The following is a 23,768-nucleotide window of genomic DNA, read 5'->3' on the forward strand; positions in this document are numbered from 1 at the left end:
TACTACTTTTTCAACAGAGAAAATTGATAAATAAATGCATTTCTTATGGTTGATATATGAAAAATAATTTTTTCTATTTCTAGATACCATTGAGAAAGAAATGAGGAAAATCTTTATTATTCCTGATGAAAAAGAGACCAGATTATGGAACAAATATATGAGTAATACATTTGAACCCCTGAATAAACCGGACAGTACCATACAAGATGCTGGCTTGTACCAGGGACAGGTACTTAAGACTAGTATTGAAGTATATTTTCCAAAGGTCACTGAATCTTTATTTTGTACAGATATAGAAGATTTGAGTTGTTAAATATTTTTGGTTAATTTCTGTTTTATAGATAATTATGCTATCCAGGTGCTTGATGTTACTGGAATATTTGACAGCAGAAGGCAATTGTAATTTTAAGCCGGTTAAAATAAGATACAAAAAGGAAATCCTATTTTCCTAACATTCTGTTCTTTGACAAGTTCATTTTTCATTGGACTTCTGTGTGATGTAATGTTAATTAGTTAGAGGTCTCCAATATATTTATTTTTATTTATTAGGATTTATTTATCGCCTTTTTGAAGGAATTCACTCAAGGTGGTGTACAGTAAGAATTGATCAAACATGAGCAATAGGCATTTAAATCAGTAAAAAATATTCAAATAATACAAAGTGTGGCATGGTATACTACTTACAATGTCAACACAATACGTAATAGAGCATTATAATTGATAATGAAGCAAAGATGTAACATATGGATAGGTAAGAAAATAGGAAGAGTTAGAAAGTAAGGTGTTTGATTTAACAAAAGTTTGGTATCTCTAGCCTCATTTATTGTAATTCTGAAAACCAGCAGTTGATCAGGTCACCGATATAGATCACATGACCAGGCTTGACTTTAAATGGACAGATTTTCAGGAATAAGCCTTTTACAGCCTTTGCTAGTTTCTATAGCTCTCTGCATTTCATTTATCTGCACTGAGAACTATTGGACCTTTGTTTTTGTGTTCTGCAGTAACTGCCAAGCTTAGAATGCTCTTTGTCTAACCTCCTTCACATCTGTTAGGCTTTTCTGTTTATAGTACGATGCCGATTATCCGGACTATCTTCGTCAGGTGGTGATAAGGATAATCATAAATCCGGATGATTAGACAAACCTACATATTTTTCCTGTGTTAAAACAGAACCATGCCGCCCTGTTTCCACATCTCTTGTAGTTCTGTCTCTCCTGTTCACCCCTCTCTCCCCCATAGCCAGGAGTCCGGCATCTCTCATTCTCCCACCCCCGGCAACCCTCCAAACCTGCTTTTACAGTCAGCAAGCATTGAACACGGTGCCTCTCTCTAGCCCGTATCCTCCCTCTTTAGTGTGTGGTCTCCTTTGATGGAACTTTCTATTTCCTGCAGGGAGGACACTGTGCTACAGAGGGAAGAACAAGCTAGGGAGAAACAGCATGTGTAGCGATGCTGACTGTAAAAGCAGGTTTGGAGGGAGAGGGCAAATGAGAGATGCTGGTCCCGGATAATTGGACATCCTGTTAATCGGCATCATACTGTATTTTTGTCCCACTTGTGTTTCTTCTGCACAGTGACACCATTGGTCTATCAAACTGAGTTTTTTTAAATCTCTGTGGCCATGTTTATCTTGTTAATTTTGCTCATGGGTTAAGAGAAAAGAAAGGTTCAAGATATTTACCCTGAACTCTGTAATTCTCTTTTAAACACAGGTATGTTTGGATCTACATAAGACATATACTCACATGCAAAGCAATCCAAGACATAAGTATATCATATTAGTATTAGACTCTCCAGTATTCACAAAACGTTTGCGTATTTATATAACTAGTTGTTTTGTGAAGCTAGTTATTTACTCTGGTTTTGCAATTGTCGAAGGTCTGCCTTGGCTTCTTAATTTTGTAAACCACTTAGAACGATATGGTACTAGCGGTATATAAGTATGTTGTAATGTAATGTCTCTGCATACTGGGAGGTTCATTTGTTTTCTTCATTGACTGGTCAAGAGCATATTTCAGGCAGGAATGGACAAATCCATGCGGCGCACATTCTAGATCGTGTAATTTATTTTCAAATATTTATATCCCACTTCAGAGTCAAAGCAGGTTACAATACAAAACAATAATATCAAAGGAAAAAAAACACAAACAAAACAATCACATAAAATCATAATTCTCCTTCAGTATAAAATAAAGCAAAGCAAAACATGGGAAACTGCCAAAGAAATAAACTCAATCCTATCCATCAATAAAAACTTTTACAAAATAAAATGTTTTCAGCAGTTTCTTAAATTATTGATAATCAGCACAAAGTCTTAATTAACCTGGCAAAAGGTTCCATAAATTCCCCTCAGCTATTGAAAAGGTACGTGCAAAACGACATGTTGAAACAGCAAACTGTTTCATTGACATAGACTGCAAATCGCGCCGTGGCTCATAGATATTCATGCTGTTCAAGATATATTGTGGTACATTACTATAATAATAAAAGTACTCAAATTTATGAAAAGTCTACAATTATCTATGAACATAAATCAATATAAAGACTTAACTATTTCTGTATATTTTAAAAAGAACAACTTTATTTTCAAAAAGTATGTTTAAAATAACCTAAACACCCCAAACACTGGTGAATGCTACAGTATTTTCATTCACCTCACTTGCTGTTCACATGAATGACTTTGTCATATATAGACGATATAACACCTTACAAATTCTAATATATTTGTTAAAAGTTATTCGTCAACCTCAAAGCGACAAATACTTAACTTGTCCATGATATTGATGAAAATCCCAAATGCCTTTCACGTGCTCTTGAGTCTTTGAAAATGCAGTCGAGGAGGGCAGAGTTCATCAGTTCAAAACATTGATGCATAAAATAATCCAATCAGTAATGTCCCAAATATAAATCTCAGTGTTCAAAATCCATCATACGATTAGCCTCATTACTTAGTGCATTATATATTCTGATCTAAAAGCTCTGTTAGCAGTTATGCATTTTAATTCTGTCCAGAATCTCTACATGGATGCCATGTTTCTCAAAAGCGTCATCAAGAGATTCTAAAAAACAATATGACATGCATATATCTTAAACTTTCTATCACAGCCTCACAAAAATGAACATTTCATTGTATTGTGAACCAAATTACAAACTCCCCATAACACATACCTTAAATATATAATTTCTCAAAAAGGAAATTACTATATACACGTTGATGTATCAAAGTTAAAGTTTTAAAATGTACATGGAATTTTTACAGGGAGGCAGTGCAAACATTTTATATTGAAATCTCTTCAGTTCTATAAGCAAATGAGCTTCTGCGTTCTGAACAATTTGCAGAGCTTGCATCTTAGATGAATTTAAGCCCAAATAAAGGGAATTACAATAATCTAATCGAGATAGTACCAGGCTCTGCAAAACTGTACAGAAATCACTCGCAGGAACCATTCCTTTCAATCTACTCAATACCCTCAACTGAAAAAAAAAAGTAGTCTGTATCACATGATTTATCTGTGGTTGCATACTCTAGTCTGATTCTTAACAACAATCCCAAATTTTGGATGACAGATTTTATATGTAAATCCAAAACCTGATATCTCAAAATTGTAGGCAGAAGAAGTTTCAAGTTTTTGCCAATGTACATGAGTTCAGTTTTTAAAAAATTGAGAGGTCTCTTATAAAGGTTCGCTAGCATTTTTAGCGCATACTAAACGCTAGAGATGCCTGTAGGAATATATGGGCACCTCTGTTTAGTTCACCCTTATTTTTTACTGCATGCTAAAAATGTTCACCTTTGTAAAAGGACCCCTTAATGACAAATCATGCTCTTGCACCCAGTCAGATATAGCATCCAGATATGTACCCAAAATCTCTGCTAACTTATCAGTGGGAAAGTAAAACTGAATATCAGCATACATATGAAATGACACACTCAACTTTTGCAAGATTTCACCCAAAGAAGCCATGTAAACATCCTATATAATAATTCTCACCTCCAACGTTCTATGCGTCTTGCTGCCTGTGTCCGTGGCTTTCTTCGGAGTTGGTCTGCTAGGCTCCGTAGATCAGGCTGACGTCACACGCAGCACTGACCAACCGCACGATAGCAGCAAGAGGCCCTGCCCCTGCCGCCCCTCCATCCCCCCCAGGGTCGCCACCATTCCCCCCCTCCACCCCCCCTCCCGAGGTCGCCGCAGCCACTGCTTCCCCCTCCACCCCCCCGAGGTCGCCACCGCTCCCCCCCTCTGTCCGCAACCCGGCCGGGCCCCCTGCATTGAAATCCCCTCCAGCCACCCATGTCCAGTGACCCTCCTCTCCCCCAGCCCCCCCTCCAGCCACCCATGTCCAGCGACCCTCCTGTCTCTCCTGCCCCCCCCCCCTCCAGCCACCCTCCTCTCTCCCCTGTCCCCTTCCAGCCACCCAGGTTGTCCAGCAAAGTCTTCGGGGCAGGCAGGAAAGATCCTCAGTCTTGCCTGCCCGCTGCCGGCGCCGACTCTCCCCCATTGCCGGCTCGCTGTTCAAAATGGTCTCCTATACTGGTGTAATATTTTCAATGATGCTTCTTTATATGTGCCATGGCTGGTAAAAGGGGTGTGGCTACTGTAAGGGCAGAGCCATAGTAATCCCACCCCTAGTTGGGTAGGGGGCGCCGACTAATAGACTGCAGGAGGGCACCAGAAACCCTAGCAACTGGCCCTGGATAAGAGGTCAATTGCCAGAAAAGTGCTTGAATCATTATCTGTTGTCAGGGCCAAACCTTAAAGTAAGGGTGATGAATTCATGGGCTGTATTGGAACACTGAGCCCTGGCAGTAGGAGATGATGCGTTAAGTGCTTCTCCAGCTGCTGGATGAGATTGCGTCATTTAACTGAATATAGATCTAATGCAGTGGTTCCCAACCTTTTTTCAGTTGGGACACACCTGACGGATGATGATCTCATACGTGGCCCACTGCATACAACACCCTCACTGACCTTTGATCTGATACAGTATGGCAATTCTTATGAATTAAATGTAAACATGCTGTGCATCAAAAAAAAAACTCTCCCCCCCCCCCCCCCCCCAAACAACAGGCTCAGATCATATCAGTATGTTTTCTCCATGGATGTTACCATACACACAAAATTCTAATTTGCATGTAATAGCAACACAAATCTATCTACTGCCAGGTGTATTGTGAAATAAAAAAAACCTGAAAAAAAATCCAAAATACATGTAGCAAATGTACCGTACAACAGTAGCACTAATTCCTGTGATTCAAACAACATGAACCCTTCCTAAGAACAGGCAGCACTACAAATATTACATGAGGCCCTAGGTCTTGAATACACCTACTATTGGTAAAACAGAACAAGAGGGATTGCTATAGAGTTCTACACAGAAACTACATGCAGACAGAATACCTTACCTCAATCATCTGCAAAACACAAACCTCCAAGTACAGAACAAGGGATCACAAATTAGAAATAGAAATATGAAGACATAAATTGAGCTGGAACCCCAAATTTATTTTATTGATTTATTTAGATTTTGCTCACACCTTTTCACTAGTAGCTCAAGGTGAGTTACATTCAGCTGCACTGGGTATAAAAACAGAATTGCATTTCCTCTTCTACTGAACAAAATAGTATGACATCCTTGTTGCACATTTTCTGTAGTTAACAGATTACACTTAGTAAATTAAAAAACAACCACCTTTTTTTTCCTTTAGCCTTATGCTTATTCATACCTTGTTTCTACATGTTTGGAAGTTTTGTTTTAAAAAATTGTTTAAATGATTGAGGTTCCATTTGGTAATGCTTTGCTTAGTTTGATCCCATGTTTATAGTGTTTCTTTTTCTTTTATAGTACTTAGATTGTAACTCTTTTTATTTGCTTGTAGCATTTGCCTGGGATTTCAGTAACGTTCTCAAAAAAATAATTTTTAAGAGCCCAAAGCACTTTGAATATGTTTTTTAGTTTTCTATCTTTATAAATTCCTTATTTGGTCTTACACTTCTGCTAGAAAATTTAAAAATAATGCACTGAGAATGCTTCCTCAGATATTACTTTTACCAAACAGTAGTTCATTCAGTACTGCCACCTTCATCAATAGGTATTGACTTGTTTTTTTTAATTTTTTTACTTTGTCTTCTAATCAACAGCCAAGCAGTGCTGTGATTATTGTTGCTGACTTATTTCATTTTGACAAATTGTGTATGTGTGTGTGTGTATATGTGTGTTTTTTTCAAAGTTATACTAAATAATAGTAAAGGAGAAGCATTTCTTCTCTGGTTAAATTGGAAAGCTTTTTGCAGTAGTTTTTGTAACATCTGATGTTTTTTTTTCATTTTTATGTGAAACTTCCAGGTTTTGGTAATAGAACAAAAAAATGAAGATGGAACCTGGCCAAGAGGTCTTTCTACACCCAAGTAAGCTTGTGTTTCAACTTATATTTTTGTTTCCTATCTTAGCTTGTCATTTTTCATTGATCAGATGGTTTAATTTTATACTTGGTAGTTAAAAAAACAAATAATAAGTATATCACATTTCAAAAGGCAGATTAAAGATACCAAGCATGCTCCTTTTACTAAGCTGCAGTAGTGATTTCCCCTTGGCAAATGTGACAAAGCCCATTCAGTTTGAGTGGGCTGCCGCACATTTGCTGAGCAGGAATCGGTAGCGCGGTTTAGTAAAAAAAAGACCTATAGTAAGCAGTTTATAAGGGTTGTATGGTATCCAGTTGTAGGATAGAATTATTATTATTATTATTATTATTACATTTGTATCCCACATTTTCCCACCTATTTGCAGGCTCAATGTGGCTTACATAATACCGTGAAGGCGTTTGCCCAGTCCGGTAGGGAGACAGGTACAAAGTGATGCTGTGGTAGAATAAGGTACTTGTGTTTCGGTACTGTGGGGGTCGTAGAGAGGAAGGTTATATAGTGTCCAGTACGATCTTTGGTTTTGCTGTGTTGCAGAGATTAGGCATTTTTGTTGGATCGGTAGGGTATGCCTTTATGAACAGGTTGGTTTTTAGTGATTTCCTCAAATTTAGATGGTCGTATATTGTTTTCACGGCTTTTGGCAGTGTGTTCCATAGTTGTGTGCTTATATAGAAGAAGCTGGATGCATAGGTTGCTTTGTATTTGAGTCCTTTGCAGTTTGGGTAGTGGAGGTTTAGGTATGTTCGTGATGATCCGACTTTTGTTTCTGGTTGGTAGATCTATGAGGTCTGTCATGTAGTCTGGGACTTCGCCATAGATAATTTTGTGGACCAGGGTGCAGATTTTGAAGGTGATACATTCTTTGATTGGTAGCCAGTGCAATTTTTCCCGAAGGGGTTTGACACTGTTGAATCGTGTTCTACCGAATATCAGCCTGGCTGCTGTGTTTTGGGCGGTCTGGAGTTTCTTTGCGAGTTTTTCTTTGCATCCCGCATAGATTCCGCTACAATAGTCTTCATGGCTTAGTACCATTGATTGCATTAGATTGTGAAATATTTCCCTCGGGAAGAAAGAATTTTATACGTTTAAGTTTCCACATTGAATAGAACATTTTCTTTGTTATGGAGTTTACTTGGCTCTCAAGAGTAAGGTTGCAGTCTATTATGACGCCGAGTATTTTTGAGCTGTCTGAGATAGGGAGGGTGTGGTCTGGGGTGTTTTATGGTTGTGGGTGTATACTTATTGTGTGGTGATGAAAGGATGAGGCAATGAGTTTTTTCAGTATTCAGTTTCAGTTGTAATGAGTTTGCCCAAGAGTCCATGGTGTTCAAACTGAGCTTGATTTCATTAGTGATTTCTGTCAAATTATGTTTGAAGGGAATGCAAATTGTGACATCATCTGCATAGATGAACCGGTTGAGGCCTTGATTGGCTAGGGATTTGGCCAGTGGGATCATCATTATGTTGAAGAGTATTGGTGATAGTGGTGAACCTTGACGTACTCCATAGGCCGCTTTCCACGGTGCTGTTATGTTTGAGTTTGACTTTACTTGGTAGGTTCTGGTGGTTAGAAAACCTTTGATCCAGCTGAGTATGTTTCCACCAATCCCGAAGTGATCTAGGAGTCTTAGTAATATGTTGTGGTTTACCATATCGAATGTGCTCGACATGTCGAATTGGAGAAGTATTCTATTGCCTGTAGCTATTTCCTGCTTGAATTTGGCCAGGAAAGTAACAAGCACGGTTTCAGTACTATGGAGGGAGAGGAATCCTGATTGTGACTCATGCAGTATAGAGAGCTTGGCCAGATATTTAGTGAGCTGTTTGTTCACCAAACTCTCCATCAACTTGACTACTAGTGGGATAGATGCAACTGGGCAGTAGTTGGCGAGATCGTTTGTTTTTTTTCTTAGTATCTTTTGGTATTGGGGTGAGTAGGATGTGGCCATGTTCCTCGGGGAACAGACCTTGTTGGAGCATGTAGTTTATGTGGGATGTGAGGTCTGCTATGAAGCGATCGGGGGGGGGGGGGGGGGGGGGCGAATTTAAGTAGATGGCTGGGGCAGGTGTCCAGTTTGCAGTGGGTACTGGAAAACCTGCGAGTCGCCTGTGTAAGAACCCCCTCTCACTGTTTCCTCCTGGTATAGCTTCTACTTTGCTCCTTATCCATTTTCCCCTCCCAGGGCTTCTCCTATATCCTTCATGCTTTCTTCTCAGGTCCTTTGACTCAATTCTTTCAATTAGATCCACTCCCTCTATTCTTTCCAATGACACCTTCACATGTTTTCTTCATCTAATACCTCCATAGCCTTTTTTTATATCTTCCTTTCCCCTGTGCTTTGCTATATCTCCTTTCAATAGTCATTCTTCAATTCCTCTCTCTGTGCTTGCATCCTTGTTTCCTTCTGAGGTGTGATCCTCTCTCATGGTTTTGTCTTAGTTCCTTTTCCGAGATCCTTGTTCCCATGGCTTTTTCTCAAGTTCTCTTTTATCTGTATCTTTCCATGCTCCCTTTGCAGCAACCTGTCCCCTGTTTCTTCTTGCCTTTCCTTTTTTTAGGGGTTCTCTCACGCCTCTCTTCCCTATGTTTGTACGGTAGTTCGTATTTTTGTGTTTGTGTTTTCTGCCTTTGTGTTATAGCTTTCTTTGTCTGTGGATGCGAATGAGCTAGGAAGCTGGTTGTTTCTATGGGTTTAATTTGGTAAGAGAAAATTTTGTGGTTTATGTGTTTGAGTAAGAGAATATGGCTCCCTTTTCCCTCCACAAATGCATTATCCCAAACACAACTCCCTCACACAGCTCCATACTCATGTCCAACGTAAACGACCCCTCAGCACACACAGATACACACCATTTGCACTCCCCCTACTCAAGATCCCCTGGAAGTTTACCATGTCCTTCCCCAGCAAGCCTCCCCAGATATTTATCTAAATCTGTTAATGAGAAATCTGTCAGGAGAAATGTGCAATGTGTCATGTTTGTAGCATTCACTTTCCAATTTGAAAGAGATCAACGTAAGTCATAAAGGAAGTTTAATATCCAAAGGTCTCTAACACATTGACATAACCAATTCTTGTATGTCTTTTCATACTGATTACAGGTTGCCTGTTACACTCTTATAAGAAATTCAAACATACAGTTACTGATAAAGAAATACTGCTATCCCCTTGCTTATTTTCCTCTACCTGTAATTATATTAAAAAAAAATCTATATTTATAAAATATGGTTACCAGCTAGTAAGGATAAACTTTCTCTTCTTTGTAGAACTTTTCCTTTTCCTTTTTGTTTTGTAGATGTTGCAAACAGTTTTATTATAGATAGCGAAATTAACAGTTACATACAAATGAAGTATGTAAAATTCAAATGAAAAGTATTTATAGTGTTTGCAACAAATGGGTGATAATCCATTTTGGTGGCTGGCTGACGGACACACTAATTTCTTTCAGCTGAGTATCCTGTAATGGGGAAAAGAGAGGAAAACTTTTTTCCTAGCAAAGAATTAGCAATTCGGTGCCCCTTTTACAAAGCAGCGGTAAGCCCAACACGGGCTTACTGCTCGCTAAAAAGGAAGTACCGCCAAGGTACCGCAGCAGCTCAGCGATACTTCCCAACCCCAGCGTGCCATCATATCTGGCGCTACAAAAATATATTTATTTTTGTTGCTCCGGTGTGTACCTGGTGGTAATTGGGCAGTACCGCATGCTGCCCGGATAGCGCCGGGTTAGCACGAGAGCCCTTAATGCCACCTCAGTAGGTGGCAGTAAGAGGGGCTCCCCCCCTGAAATGGCCACGCAGCAAAAAAAAAAAGAAAGACCTATCTTTTACCCACTGCAGTGAAAGGGGGCCTCGGCGCGCATCAAAAACATACGCCAATGCCAGTTCAGGCCCAGTTTTGCCACAGCTTGGTAAAAGGGGGACCCTCAATTTGTAGATTTCTCCTGAGGACCTCTGTTGAGAAAAACCTCTGCTAACTTTCTGAACATAGTTGAGGCACTCAGTGACTCCTGCTTGTGTGCACATCAGATGCTTAGCCCTGAACTTTTCCTACTGACATTTCATTGAGAGCTTTCATTGTGTTATTTTCATTATATTAGATATTTAGTGCTTGAAAATAGTCTTTTCTTAAAAAAAGTAAATATTAGATCAGAGTATAAAATATCTAGATTTGTTTAGAGGATAATGGATTGCAATTTCTTGCTTTATATAAAGTTTTAGAATCTCATGAGCTTTCCTTTAAGGTATTCTGTCAAATCAACATATATCAGTTATGTGTTTCCTTTTTTTATTAACCTGGGCTGTAATTCATTCAGAAAGGACATGATACAAAGAAAGGGAGGGGTAGTATTGATATATATTTTTAAAAAATTGTGAAACAGAGCTGCAGGGCTTACAAGGTAAATAGGAGGCATCATGGATTAATCTGGAATAAGGAAACAGAGCATTTGCTTATATTGGCATGAAACCTACACCTCCTTTGCAGGCAGAAGAAATGCATAGAAATTTAATGGAAGGTATTCACAAAATTGCTCAGAAAGGAGAAGTTCCCTTGTGAGGTGATTTCAGTCTGCCAGATGTTAATTGGGACATGCCAGTTGCAGTGTCAAATGTAAGGAGACCCTGGATTTGCAGCATGCAAAGCTTTTCTAGTGAAGGGTAAACAACCCCACGCAGGAGGGAATGATGCTGGGCCTAGTACTAAATTTGGAAGCTGTTTCTGATATCATACTGGGTGATTATCTTGGATTTGATGATCACTGAGTGGTGTGGTTCAGTGGTAGAGCAAAACTGGTGTTGATGCATTCTCAGACAAAAGTCATTATGCTTCAGGGAAAATAACATTTTCAAGATGAGGAAGAATTTCATTGAAGGGAAGCATTTTTTTTCTCACACCATTTTTCCAGTTGTAGCTCAAGGCAAGCTACATTCAGATACAATAGGTATTTTTCTTTCCCCAGAAAGCTTACAGTATAGGTTTGTGCCTGATGAAATGGAGGGTTTAGTGACTTGCTCAAGATTACAGGGAGCTGCAGTGGGTTTTGAAATGGGCTTCCCTCGTTTCCAATGCGCTGCGCTAACAATTAGGCTACTACTCCACTCCAATGAGAAAGCCAGCTGAATGGGAAAAATCTATGTGAAGTAGAAAAGCTGTGGGTATCACCGAAGAGAGATGTTGTAAGGGCAACAAACTTTGTAATGCAAAAATTGAAGGTAAGGGAAAAGCAGTAACTGATAAGATGAAAAGAAAAGTTAGCTTTCATAAACTACAAGGGATCGCTAAAGTAGAAGACAACAATATTTGGAAAAGCTAGGAGAAACTAGAAAAGTCAGGAATCCTAAAATATAAATGGAAGATAAAATAACTAGTACAGTAAAATTTGGGGAGAAAATGGCATTTTAAGACCTCAAAGATGGAGGGAAACGTACAGGCTGATGAAGAAAAGGTGGACTTGCAGAATTTCTTAACAGATATTTCTGTTTGATGTTTATTGAGGAAGGCTTAAGAGTAGGACCTCAAAAGACACATATAGGAATGGAGCTGGATGGATAGATTTGAGAGTATTGAAGGAAGGTACTTGTGGTCCCACTATCTAATCTGTGAAAACTGATCTGGTAGACGCAGAAATGGTAAAAGAAATCAGAGACGCAAACAAAATGGGCAATGTGATAATAATGGGTGACTTCAATTATCCAAATATAGACTGGTTAAATGTAACATTGGGACATGCTAGAGAGGTACAATTCCTTGATGAAATCAAGGACAGCTTTATGGAGCAACTGGTGCAGGAGCCGACGAGAGAAGGAAAAATTCTAGACTTGGTCCTTAGTGGAGTGCATGATCTGGTGAGGGACGTTATGGTACTGGGGCTGCTTGATAACAGTGATCATAATATGATCAGTTTTGATATCAACCTTGAAGTAACTATATACAGGAAGTCAAATACAGTGGGGGAAATAAGTATTTGATCCCTTGCTGATTTTGTAAGTTTGCCCACTGACAAAGACATGAGCAGCCCATAATTGAAGGGTAGGTTATTGGTAACAGTGAGAGATAGCACATCACAAATTAAATCCGGAAAATCACATTGTGGAAAGTATATGAATTTATTTGCATTCTGCAGAGGGAAATAAGTATTTGATCCCCCACCAACCAGTAAGAGATCTGGCCCCTACAGACCAGGTAGATGCTCCAAATCAACTCGTTACCTGCATGACAGACAGCTGTCGGCAATGGTCACCTGTATGAAAGACACCTGTCCACAGACTCAGTGAATCAGTCAGACTCTAACCTCTACAAAATGGCCAAGAGCAAGGAGCTGTCTAAGGATGTCAGGGACAAGATCATACACCTGCACAAGGCTGGAATGGGCTACAAAACCATCAGTAAGACGCTGGGCGAGAAGGAGACAACTGTTGGTGCCATAGTAAGAAAATGGAAGAAGTACAAAATGACTGTCAATCGACAAAGATCTGGGGCTCCACGCAAAATCTCACCTCGTGGGGTATCCTTGATCATGAGGAAGGTTAGAAATCAGCCTACAACTACAAGGGGGGAACTTGTCAATGATCTCAAGGCAGCTGGGACCACTGTCACCACGAAAACCATTGGTAACACATTACGACATAACGGATTGCAATCCTGCAGTGCCCGCAAGGTCCCCCTGCTCCGGAAGGCACATGTGACGGCCCGTCTGAAGTTTGCCAGTGAACACCTGGATGATGCCGAGAGTGATTGGGAGAAGGTGCTGTGGTCAGATGAGACAAAAATTGAGCTCTTTGGCATGAACTCAACTCGCCGTGTTTGGAGGAAGAGAAATGCTGCCTATGACCCAAAGAACACCGTCCCCACTGTCAAGCATGGAGGTGGAAATGTTATGTTTGGGGGTGTTTCTCTGCTAAGGGCACAGGACTACTTCACCGCATCAATGGGAGAATGGATGGGGCCATGTACCGTACAATTCTGAGTGACAACCTCCTTCCCTCCGCCAGGGCCTTAAAAATGGGTCGTGGCTGGGTCTTCCAGCACGACAATGACCCAAAACATACAGCCAAGGCAACAAAGGACTGGCTCAGGAAGAAGCACATTAGGGTCATGGAGTGGCCTAGCCAGTCACCAGACCTTAATCCCATTGAAAACTTATGGAGGGAGCTGAAGCTGCGAGTTGCCAAGCGACAGCCCAGAACTCTTAATGATTTAGAGATGATCTGCAAAGAGGAGTGGACCAAAATTCCTCCTGACATGTGTGCAAACCTCATCATCAACTACAGAAGACGTCTGACCGCTGTGCTTGCCAACAAGGGTTTTGCCACCAAGTATTAGGTCTTGTTTGCCAGAGGGATCAAATACTTATTTCCCTCTGCAGAATGCAAATAAATTCATATACTTTCCACAATGTGATTTTCCGGATTTAATTTGTGATGTGCTATCTCTCACTGTTACCAATAACCTACCCTTCAATTATGGGCTGCTCATGTCTTTGTCAGTGGGCAAACTTACAAAATCAGCAAGGGATCAAATACTTATTTCCCCCACTGTACGTTAGCGTTTAACATTAAAAAAGGAGACTATGATAAAATGAGAAGAACGGTTAAAAAAAAAACTTAGGGGGGCAACTGAGAGGGTAAAAACTGTACAACAGGCATGTACGCTGTTCAAAAATACCATCCTGGAGGCCCAGGCCAAACATATTCCGCGAATTAGAAATGAAAGACGAAAGTCCAAAGGACAGCCGGCATTGTTGAGGTGAAGGAAGCTATTAGGGCTAAAAGAAATGCTTTCAGAAAATGGAAGAAGAAACTGTCTGAAAATAACAAGAAGCAGCATAAGGAGTGTCAAAGCAAATGCAAGGCGCAGATAAAGAAGGCCAAGAGGGATTACAAAAAAATGATAGCATTAGAGGCAAAAAAAACATAGCAAAAAGATTGGAGGGTGGCCAATGCAACACCGATTTTTAAAAAGGGTTCCAGGGGAGATCCGGGAAATTATAGACCGGTGAGTCTGATGTTGGTGCTGGGGAAAATGGTAGAGGCTATTATCAAAAACAAAATTACAGAGCACATCCAAGGACATGGATTACTGAGACTGAGTCAGCACGGCTTTTGTGTGGGGAAATCTTGCCTGACCAATTTACTTCAATTCTTTGAAGGAGTAAACAAACATGTGGACAAAGGGGAGCCGGTTGATATTGGGTATCTGGATTTTCAAAAGGCGTTTGGCAAGGTACCTCATGAAAGGCTACAGAGGAAATTGGAGGGTCATGGGATAGGAGGCAATGTCCGATTGTGGATTAAAAACTGGTTGAAGGATAGGAAACAGAGAGTGGGGTTAAATGGGCAGTATTCACAATGGAGAAGGTTAGTTTAATATATTTATAAATGATTTAGAGATGGGAGTAACTAGCGAGGTAATTAAATTTGCTGATGACACAAAGTTACTCAAAGTCGTCGTTAACTCGCGAGAGGATTGTGAAAAATTACAGAAGGACCTTACGAGACTGGGAGACTGGGCAGCTAAATGGCAGATGACGTTTAATGTGAACAAGTGCAAGGTGATGCATGTGGGGAAAAAAGAACCCGAATTATATCTATGTCATGCAAGGTTCCACGTTAGGAGTTACGGACTAAGAAAGGGATCTGGGTGTCGTCGTCGTCGATAATACATTGAAACCTTCTGCTCAGTGTGCTACTGCGACTAGGAAAGCGAATAGAATGTTGGGTATTATTAGGAAAGGTATGGAAAACAGGTGTGAGGATGTTATAATGCCATTGTATCGCTCCATGGTGCTACCGCACCTTGAGTATTGTGTTCAATTCTGGTCGCCGCATCTCAAGAAAGATATAGTAGAATTGGAAAAGGTGCAGCGAAGGGCGACTAAAATGATAGCGGGGATGGGATGACTTTCCTATGAAGAAAGACAAAGGAGGCTAGGGCTTTTCAGCTTGGAGAAGAGACGGCTGAGGGGAGACATGATAGAGGTATATAAAATGAGTGGAGTGGAACAGGTATTTATTTTTATTTATTTTATTACATTTGTACCCCGCGCTTTCCCACTCATGGCAGGCTCAGTGCGGCTTACATGGGGCAATGGAGGGTTAAGTGACTTGCCCAGAGTCACAAGGAGCTGCCTGTGCCGGGAATCGAACTCAGTTCCTCAGTTCCCCAGGACCAAAGTCCACCACCCTAACCACTAGGCCACTCCTCCACTCCTCCAGGTAGATGTGAAGCATCTGTTCACGCTTTCGAAAAATACTAGGACTAGGAGGCATGCGATGAAACTACAGTGTAGTAAATTTAAAACAAATTGGAGAAATTTTTCTTCACCCAACGCATAATTAAACTCTGGAATTAATTTCCGGAGAACGTGGTGAAGGTTGGTTAGCTTAGCAGAGTTTAAAAAGGGGTTAGACAGTTTCCTAAAGGACAAGTCCATAAACCACTACTAAATGGACTTGGGAAAAATCCACAATTCCAGGAATAACATGTATAGAATGTTTGTACGTTTGGGAAGCTTGCCAGGTGCCCTTGGCCTGGATTGGCCGCTGTTGTGGACGGGATGCTGGGCTCGATGGACCCTTGGTCTTTTCCCGGTGTGGCATTACTTATGTACTTATGTACTAAAAAGCCATGTTCTGTTGTGGATTAGTAACTGGTTACATGATAGAAAACATAGAATAGGGCTAAATGGCCAATTATCTCAATGAATGAAGGTGAATAGTGGAGTGCTGCAAGGATCTATACTAAGACCGATGCTTTTTTAACATTAATACTCTAGAAATGGAAATGAGTGAGGTGATCAGGTTTATAGATGACATGGAACTATTCAGAGTTGTTAAATCACACGTAGACTTTGTGAAACTACGGGATGACCTTTGGGAGACTGGAAGACTAGGCATCCAAACGGCAGATGAAATTTAATGTGGACAAGTGCAAAATGATGCACATTGGGAAGAATAACCCATATTATAGTTACATGATGTTAGGTTCCATATTAGAAGTCACAGCCAAGGAAAAGGATTTAGGTGTTGTCATGGGCAGTACATTGAAATGTTCTGCTGAGTGTGTGGTGGTCAAAAAAGCAAACAGAATGTTAAGAACTATTAGGAAAGGAATAAGAATGAAACAGAGAATATCATAATGTCTTTGTATTGCTGCATAATGAGACCATATCTTGCATACTGTGTGCGATTCTGGGCACTGTGGCTATTAAAAAAAAAAAAGAGAGAGTGAAATTGGAAAAGGTGTAAAGGGCAGCCAAAATGATTAGGGGGATGGAATTTATTTATTTATTTGTTACATTTGTATCCCACATTTTCCCACCTATTTGCAGGCTCAATGTTGCTTACATAGTACTGTAAAGGCGTTTGCCAAGTCTGGTAGAGAGAAACAGATACAAGGTTATGTTGTGATCAAGTAAGGTAGGTACGTTTCAGGCACCATGGGGGGTGAAAAGAGGGAAGGCTGTATATTCAGTACGATCATTGGTTTTGTTGTGTTGCCGAGTCTAGTCATTTATGTTGGGTTGGTAGGGTAAGCCTTTTTGAACAGGTTGGTTTTTAGTGATTTCCTGACGTTTAGATGGTCTTAGATTGTTTTCACAGCTTTTGGCAGTGCGTTCCATAGTTCTGTGCTTATATAGGAGAAGCTGGATGCATAGGTTGCTTTGTATTTGAGTCCTTTGCAATTTGGGTAGTGGAGGTTTAGGTATGTTCGTGATGATCCGGTTGTGTTTCTGATTGGTATATCTATGAGGTCAGTCATGTATCCTGGGGCTTTGCCGTAGATAATTTTGTGGACCAGGGTACAGATTTTGAAGGTAATACGTTCTTTGATTGGGAACCAATGCAATTTTCTCGGAGAGGTTTAGCACTTTTGAATCGTGTTTTACCAAATATCAACCTGACTGCTGTGTTTTGGGCGGTCTGGCATTTCTTTGTAAGTTGTTCTTTACATCCCACATATGAGTAAAGGCTAAAGAGATTAGGGCTCTTCTAGTTGGAGAAGAGACAACTGAGGGAAGGTATGATAGAAGTCTATAAAATCCTGAATGGAGTGGAACAGGTAATCATGAATCAATTGTTGACTCTTCCAAAAAGAAGAAAGACCTTTTCCCTGTTTGTGCAGGATGTGGGCATCTAGAGGCTCTGGCTTGTGAGCTGCCTCTGGCAGTGGTTTCCAGAGCCATTGCCAGTGGAGGTGAGTGCAGCGAGTTTTTTCCTCCATCCCACTTTTTCTCCTTTCCAGCATCAGTCTGTTCTTTTCCCAGCTGGGAACTTCTTTTGGCCCTAATAAAGCTTGGGGGGGGGGGGGGGGCCCAAAAAAGCAAGAACCCAAAAGTAAGGGCAAGAACCCATGACATTTCTGGTGTGGTGCAGAGGCCTTGGGGGGGGGGGGGGGGGGAGGTCCATGGACAGAGTGAAACTTAATAGGGAGGCTATGTACTGATTATATTGGGGAACTATCAGCACTGGGGGTGGTTGCACTGGACTTAACCACCTGGGGTGGGGAGGGGTTGGAAAATTGGAACCAGTGCTTCTTAATGTGCATCCCTGCTGCTCATTTGCAGCACAGTACTGACACTGGAGCCCCTGTGGAGAGTTTTATAGCCCTGGGGCTTTCGTTTTTCCAGTTGGAGAAGTTCAAAGTGATGCATTCAAGAAAACTCTTGAGTGGCAGCAGGTACTGTTTATGTTGGGGGCTGGATTGTGTGAAAGGGGCTTTTGGGAGGAGGGGTGCTGAGACTTCTTTCCAGAGGATAGTCAGGCCTCCAGGTGTTCCAAGGTAGCTGGTAGGCCCATGAAAGAAGTTTTGGTTCCATTCCCGGCTTCCTCGCTGATGGAGGACTGGCACATTGAAGAGGAGGATTCGGGAGTAAGTTAAAGGGCAGCCTACATAAGTAATGCCACACTGGGAAAAGACCAAGGGTCCATCGAGCCCAGCATCCCATCCACGACAGCGGCCAATCCAGGCCAAGGGCTCCTGGCGAGCTTCCCAAAGAGTACAAACATTCTATACATGTTATTCCCGGAATTGTGGATTTTTCCCAAGTTCGTTTAGTAGCGGTTTATGGACTTTTCCTTTAGGAAACCGTCTAACCCCTTTTTAAACTCTGCCAAGCTAACCACCTTCACCACGTTCTCCGGCAACGAATTCCAGAGTTTAATTACACGGTGGGCGAAGAAAAATTTTCTCCGATTTGTTTTAAATTTACTACACTGTAGTTTCATCGCATGCCCCCTGGTATTTTTGGAAAGCGTGAACAGACGCTTCACATCCACCTGTTCCACTCCACTCATTATTTTATATAACTCTATCATGTCTCCCCTCAGCCGTCTCTTCTCCAAGCTGAAAAGCCCTAGCCTCCTTAGTCTTTCTTCATAGGGAAGTCGTCCCATCCCCGCTATCATTTTAGTCACCCTTCGCTGCACCTTTTCCAATTCCACTATATCTTTCTTGAGATGCGGCGACCAGAATTGAACACAATGCTCAAGGTGCGGTCGCACCATGGAGCGATATAACGGCATCCTCACACCTGTTTTCCATACCTTTCCTAATAATACCCAACATTCTATTCGCTTTCCATGCCGCAGCAGTACACTGAGCATAAGGTTTCAGCGTATTATCGATGACGACACCCAGATCACTTTCTTAGTCCGTAACTCCTAACGTGGAACCTTGCATGACGTAGCTATAATTCGGGTTCTTTTTTCCCCCCACATGCATCACCTTGCACTTGCTCACATTAAACGTCATCTGCCATTTAGCCGCCCAGTCTCCCAGTCTCGTAAGGTCTGTAATTTTTCACAATCCTGATCTCAGATATTCAAAAGTTGGGAAAGAAGAGAGAGGTGCTGTTGCTGGGATGTAGATTGGAAGGTTCCATCTGTGGAATCGGAGAGAAGTAGAGAGATCGTGGATGCTTTTCAAAGTGCTCTGCTCAGACAAATGGTGACGGAACCCATGAGGGAGGGAGCGACGCTGGATCTGGTGCTCACAAATGGGGCTAGTGTGTCAAATGTCCGAGTGGGTGACCACCTGGGCAGCAGTAACCATCAAACAGTTTGGTTTGATATGACAGCTGAAGTGGAGGGCGGCCTGGATTTCAAGCATGCTGACTTTAGTAAAATGGGGGAATACCTGAGGAAGGAGCTGATGGTCTGGGAGGTCGTACGAGAAGTGGAAGGACAGTGGTCCAGGCTGATATAAATATGGCCACAAACCTTTATGTAAGGAGAGAACATAAAAGCAAGAGAAAAAGGAAACCGATATGGTTCTCCAAGCAAGTGGCTGAGAAAGGCTAAAGAGTTGGCATTCCTGAAATACAGAAAAACTCAAGGAGAGGAATGCCGGATGAAACTGAAAGAAGCCAAGAGAGAGATACGTCTTGCGAAAGCGCAAGCGGAAGAACAAATGGCTAGAAATGTAAGGAGGGGTGACAAAAATTTCTTCAGGTATATTAGTGAAAGGAGGAAGTCTAAAAAGGGAATTCTGAGACTGGTGCTGCGAACCGCTATGTAGATAATGATGAAGAAAAAGCAAATTTGCTAAATAGATACTTTTATTTTATTTTCACAGAAGAAAATCCTGGAGAAGCACCGCAATTGACTGGCAAAAGTACATATGAGAGTGGAGTGGATATAGCACCGTTCACGGAACAGAGTGTGTATGAACAACTTGAAAATCTAAAGGTGGACAAAGCCATGGGACCGGACGGGATCCACCCCAGGATATTGAGGGAGCTCAGAGAGGTTCTGGCGGGTCCTCTAAAAGATTTGTTTAATAAATCCTTGGAGACGGGAGAGGTTCCGTGGGATTGGAGAACAGCGGATGTGGTCCCTCTTCACAAAAGTGGTGATAGGGAAGAAGCTGGAAACTACAGGCCGATAAGCCTCACTTCGGTTATTGGAAAAGTAATGGAAGCGATTCTGAAGGAAAGGATAGTGAATTTCCTGGAAGCCAATAAATTGCAAGATGCAAGACAACATGGTTTTACCAAAGGTAAATCGTGCCAAATGAATCTCATTGAATTCTTTGACTAGATGACCGGAGAATTGAATCATGGAGTGCTATAGACATAATCTACTTAGATTTCAGCAAAGCTTTTGACACGGTTCCCCACAGGAGGCTCTTGAATAAACTTGACAGGCTGAAGATAGGACCTGACATGGTAAACTGGATTAGGAACTGGTTGACGGACAGACGCCAGAGGGTGGTGGTTAATGGAGTTCGCTCGGATGAAGGAAAGGTGAATAGTGGAGTTTCCTCAGGGATCAGTGCTGGGGCCTATTCTGTTCAATATATTTGTGAGTGACATTGCCGAAGGGTTAGAAGGTAAAGTTTGCCTTTTTGCGGATGATACTAAGATTTGTAACAGAGTGGACACCCGGGAGGGAGTGGAAAACATGAAAAAGGATCTGCAGAAGCTAGAAGAGTGGTCTAAGATTTTGCAATTAAAATTCAATGCGAAGAAATGCAAAGTGATGCAGTTAGGGAGTAGAAATCCACGGGAGACGTATGTGTTAGGCGGTGAGAGTCTGATATGTACAGACGGGGAGAGGGATCTTGGGGTGATAGTATCGGAGGATCTGAAGGTGACGAAACAGTGTGACAAGGCGGTGGCGTAGCTGGAAGGTTGCTAGGCTGTATAGAAAGAGAGGTGTGACCAGCAGAAGAAATGAGGTGTTGATGCCCCTGTATAAGTCGTTGGTGAGGCCCCACCTGGAGTATTGTGTTCAGTTTTGGAGGCCATATCTTGCTAAGGATGTAAAAAGAATTGAAGTGGTGCAAAGAAAAGCTACAAAAATGGTATGGGATTTGCATTACAAGACGTATGAGGAGAGACTTGCTGACCTGAACATGTATAGCCTGGAGGAAAGGAGAAACAGGGGTGATATGATACAGACGTTCAGATATTTGAAAGGTATTAATCCGCAAACGAACCTTTTCCGTAGATGGGAAGGCGGTAGAACTAGAGGACATGAAATGAGATTGAAGGGGGGCAGACTGAAGAAAAATGTCAGGAAGTATTTTTTCATGGAGAGAGTGGTGGATACTTGGAATGCACTCCCGCGGGAGGCGGTGGAGATGAAAACGGTAACGGAATTCAAAAATGCGTGGGATAAACATAAGGGAATCCTGTTCAGAAGGAATGGATCCTCAGAAGCTTAGCGGAGATTGGGTGGCAGATCCGGTGGTGGTTGGGAGGCGGGGGCTAGTGCTGGGCAGACTTTTACAGTCTGTACCCTGAAAATGGCAGATACAAATCAAGGTCAGGTATACACATAAAGTAGTACATATGAGTTTATCTTGTGGGCAGACTGGATGGACCATACAGGTCTTTCTCTGCCGTCATCTACTATGTTACTATGTTACCTCATGAAAAGCTCCAGAGGAAATTGGAGAGTCATGGGATAGGAGGTAGTATTCTGTTGTGGATTAAAAACTGGTTAAAAGAAAGAAAACAGGGTAGGGTTAAATGGTCAGTATTCTCAATGGAGAAGGTTAGATAGTGTAACTAGTGATTTAATTAAATTTGCTGACGACACAAAGTTACTCAAAGTTGTTAAATTGTGAAAAATTGCAAGCGGACTTTACGAGACAGGGAGACTGGGCATCCAAATATCAGATGACGTTTAATGTGAGCAAGTGCAAAGTGATGCATGTGGGAAAGAGGAACCCAAACTATAGTTACATGATGCAGGGTTCCACATTAGGAGTCACTGACTAGGAAAGGGATCTAAGTGTCATCGTTGATGATACGTTGAAACTTTCTGTACATTGTGCAGTGGCAGCTAAGAAAGCAAATAGAATGTTTGGTATTATTAGGAAAGGAATGGAATGCAAAAATGAGGACGTTATAATACCTTTGTATTGCTCCACAGTGCAACCGCATCTTGAATACTGTGTGCAATTCTGGTCACCGCATCTCAAAAAAAGATATAGTTGAATTAGAAAAGGTACAGAGAAGGGTGACAAAATGATAGAGGGGATGGGATGACTTCCCTATAAGGAAAGGCTAAAGCGGCTAGGGTTCTTCAGCTTGAAGAAAAGATGGCTGAGGGGGAGATATGATAGAGGACTATAATACAATGAATGGAATGGAACAGGTAGATATTAATCGCTTGATTACTGTTTCCAAAAATACTAGGACTAGGGAACATGCAATGAAGCTCCAAAATAGTAACTTTAAAACAAATCGGAGAACATTTTAAAGTCTGGAATTCGTTGCCAGAGTCTGTGGTAAAAACAGTTAGCTTAGCATAGTTTAAAAATGGTTTGGATAGCTTCCTAAAAGAAAAGTCCATAAGCCATTATTAAGATGGAGTTGGGGGAAATCCACTGTTTATTTGTAGGATAAGCAGCATAAAATGTATTGTACTGTTTTGGGATCTTGCCAGGTACTTGTAACCTAGATTGTCCACCTGTTAGAATGCTGGGCTTGACGAAACTTCAGTCTGACACAGTATGGCAACACTTATGTACGCTTGTTGCTCTTATTCTGTGGTTTGGTTATTATTCAATAGAGTTGGAGAACTTGGGCAAAGACCTATAGTGCCTGTTCAGAAGGGTTCAGTGAGTTAGACCAGGCCTAGAGACTGGCAATCTAGCAAGGAGGGAAGAAGCTGCCTCCTGCTGTTAAGTCCCAGAGTAACCAGTGCTTTGTGGAGCAACACAGATCGGGGAATGGAGGAGGAGCCTGTTGCTTTTCTGCAGTCAAAGAGCTCCAGGAGTTCATTGCAGGCTCCCCTCCATGGAGGTTCAGGTTTGGGAGCATCTACAGTTCTCCTGGAATTAGTCTGAAATTACTTCAGATGATTTGATACTTGGGATCATCTCTTTCGACTGTGCCCTGGGGTTCACAGACTCCATTTCTGATGCCTTTATGGTGTCTCTTTGAGGGTCAGTTCTCCATAAGAAGGAAAATTTGTTATACATGTTATGTGTTTTGACGGAGTGCAAGAGTTATCTGTGTTTTGAATAGAGAAGTATTATGTGCTGGTTAGTGCTATGACTTGAATTAGTATCCTCACTGCAGACATAATTTGGGGCTCTGATATGGCCATGTTGATTTTAACCATTTTTCTTCACAGGTTTTGAATTAGAGAGTTGCACGGGGACAGAAATCTTACCCATCCCCACCCGTCCCCGCTGGAATCTCACCCGTCCCCATCCATCCCCGCAAAACTTTAACCCATCCCAACCCGTCCCCGCAGGAATTTAACCCATCCCCACCCATCCCCATAAGAATTTAATGGTACATAAAAGAAAATTCCAGTCAGCTCCCTCAGTCTCTCTCTGGATTTGAGCCACAGCACTGTAAGCAAGGAAGGAATGGAAGTTG

At 41.5% G+C, this 23,768-nt stretch overlaps 1 protein-coding gene across 6 annotated transcripts in view; it reads left to right on the forward strand.

Moving 5' to 3' along the window:
- Positions 1-23,768, forward strand: part of USP15 (ubiquitin specific peptidase 15) — a 519,523-nt gene that overhangs the window by 132,289 nt on the left and 363,466 nt on the right. For all 6 annotated transcript variants that reach the window (XM_030217240.1, XM_030217241.1, XM_030217242.1 and 3 more), the window contains 2 exons: positions 84-229; positions 6,352-6,413. In XM_030217240.1, coding sequence (XP_030073100.1) covers positions 84-229; positions 6,352-6,413 — 208 coding nt within the window. The remainder of the gene's footprint in view (positions 1-83; positions 230-6,351; positions 6,414-23,768) is intronic.

This window comes from Microcaecilia unicolor, chromosome 10, assembly GCF_901765095.1.
Source record: "Microcaecilia unicolor chromosome 10, aMicUni1.1, whole genome shotgun sequence".
NCBI classification, from domain to species: domain Eukaryota; kingdom Metazoa; phylum Chordata; class Amphibia; order Gymnophiona; family Siphonopidae; genus Microcaecilia; species Microcaecilia unicolor.